The sequence below is a fragment of the Austrofundulus limnaeus genome, unplaced genomic scaffold (assembly GCF_001266775.1).
Source record: "Austrofundulus limnaeus strain Quisiro unplaced genomic scaffold, Austrofundulus_limnaeus-1.0 Scaffold1524, whole genome shotgun sequence".
Classification (NCBI taxonomy): domain Eukaryota; kingdom Metazoa; phylum Chordata; class Actinopteri; order Cyprinodontiformes; family Rivulidae; genus Austrofundulus; species Austrofundulus limnaeus.
Genome location: NW_013953926.1, coordinates 1 through 1,888, shown reverse-complemented (window position 1 = coordinate 1,888; position 1,888 = coordinate 1). Strand labels below are relative to the sequence as shown.

At 54.4% G+C, this 1,888-nt stretch overlaps 1 protein-coding gene across 1 annotated transcript; it reads right to left on the bottom strand.

Moving 5' to 3' along the window:
* tbx2b (T-box transcription factor 2b) lies at positions 1 to 1,574 on the bottom strand (the record flags this gene model as incomplete). Its single annotated transcript, XM_014032733.1, is given in 2 exon segments — positions 1 to 766; positions 997 to 1,574. Coding segments are annotated over 2 exon segments (1,019 nt in total), but the record flags the coding sequence as incomplete, so codon positions are not given.
* Between the last annotated feature and the right edge of the window lie 314 nt (positions 1,575 to 1,888).

Genomic DNA, 1,888 nt, shown 5'->3' with positions numbered 1-1,888 from the left:
TTTTTTTTTTTTATCTTTTGCACATTTTTTTTGATTTTACCTATTTGCCATCCGGTAAGTGAAAGTAGAAAAGTATTCCAGAGTAGCTGCTGCAGGCAGGGAGGGTGGACACGTTGTCTCACGGCCGCTCCACCCTTCTCACCAGTCTCTGGAGGAAACCCTCAGTCCTTGTGAGTTTAAAAAAAGGTAAATATGATATCGAGTACATTTTGTCGACCTGCAGCTGCCCTGACCCTCGTGTCCTCTCAGTCTCTGATGCTGTGCTGTACAGGACGCCCCACAGTCCTCTGGTCGAGACAAGTCCACGTTCCGAGCAGAGTCCAGATCACTTGGGGGAGTCTGCGTTGGGAGAGGGCTCCCTCTGGCCCTCCAGGCCGCTCACCAGTCTCTGGATGCTCTGCAGCTCGTTCACAGAGTCCTTCACCGAGGCTTTCGGGGACGAGACTCGTCCAGCCGAGCCTCCCGTCTTGTGGTGGTCCGGTGCCGGGCTGGTCTCCCTGCTGCTGGGTTTGGGGGAGTCGGAGCTCAGGTTGAGGCCCCCGGGCAGGCCGGTGGCCAGGAGGCCGGAGCTCTGGGGCAGGGACATGGGCAGCTGGTAGGGGTTGAAGCGCAGGCGGGGTCGGGACGAGCCCAGGAAGGGGTTCCTGGACAGCGGGCTGGAGGTGCTGGTGGCCGGGAGGGCCGAGGCCGAGGCCGCAGCCGCTGCAGCCGCCATGTAGGTGTAGGGGTACGGGAAGAGACCCCCGAACGGAGGCATGGGGATGCCCTGCGACACAGAGGGGGATCAGGTTAGATTAAAAGTGACACAGATTATAATTCCCTATCAAATCATCACAGATTTGCTCCAAGTGGGATTAAAAACACACAGTTCCCTTTGAAACGGGACTAAATCCAGGTTCACTTCCTGACAGGGCTGAGCTCCAGGTCTGCAGCCCGTCTGACACCAGAGACCTGCTGCAGGGGCAGCACACACAACAAATCTGGGTTTTTTCCTACCTGAGAGGCGAGCATGTGCTGAGACAGGTGGAAGGGGAAGGGCCCGGGAGTTCCTCCTGTGCTCTGGGCCGAGAGGCTCCCATTRTCCAAACCAGTTGCTCCGGACACCGAGGCCAACAGGTGCCCCATGCCCATGGCGGAAAAGGCTCCAGGGGCCATGGCGAACTGGCCCGGGTGAAACAACAGCGGCGATCCGGCGTTGAGAGGGTTAAAGAACTGCTGACTGTGCAGGCCGGACAGAGCCAGGCTCTGTAAGTGACCTGGACTGAAGTGTGAGGGGCTCTCCGTTTGGACCACCAGAGGGGAGAAGGCCTCCTTAGTGGCCCCGATGCCTCCGGCGTCAGAGTCCTTCGTCAAGGGCTCCGTGGTGTCCTTCCTGTGCCGGCTCTCCGCTTTGTCCTTCTCCGTGGTTCTTAGACTGAACATGGACTCGTCCTTGTGGTCCGCGGCGGGTCGCTCCCTGACCCGCTCCTCACACCTGGAGCTGTAGGGGGACACGGGCTCAGTCCTCGGGCTGCTGGAGCCGGTGCAGCGCTCGTCAGGGGGCTCCAGCTCCTGCTCGCTGTCCGTCTTCTCATCTGCAATTAAAAAAGGAGGAAAAGATGTAAAAAAACTTCTACAGGTTTATTCAAACAACTAACAGCATCCTTTAAAATGTTAATTAAAAACAGTTTGTGCATCTTTAAATACCAACACAAGCTTTTAAATGACCCATCATATCTAAATGAGGATTAAATCAAACTTGGTCAAAATGACCTCATTACATTTTCAGATTCTTGGCTTTAAAAGCTACATTTTGACACCTGGATCATTCTGATTTCATAATTAAATCCATAAATATGACTTAATTTGTCTTGTTGGTTACAATAATACATAAATATTTGGTCTGAAT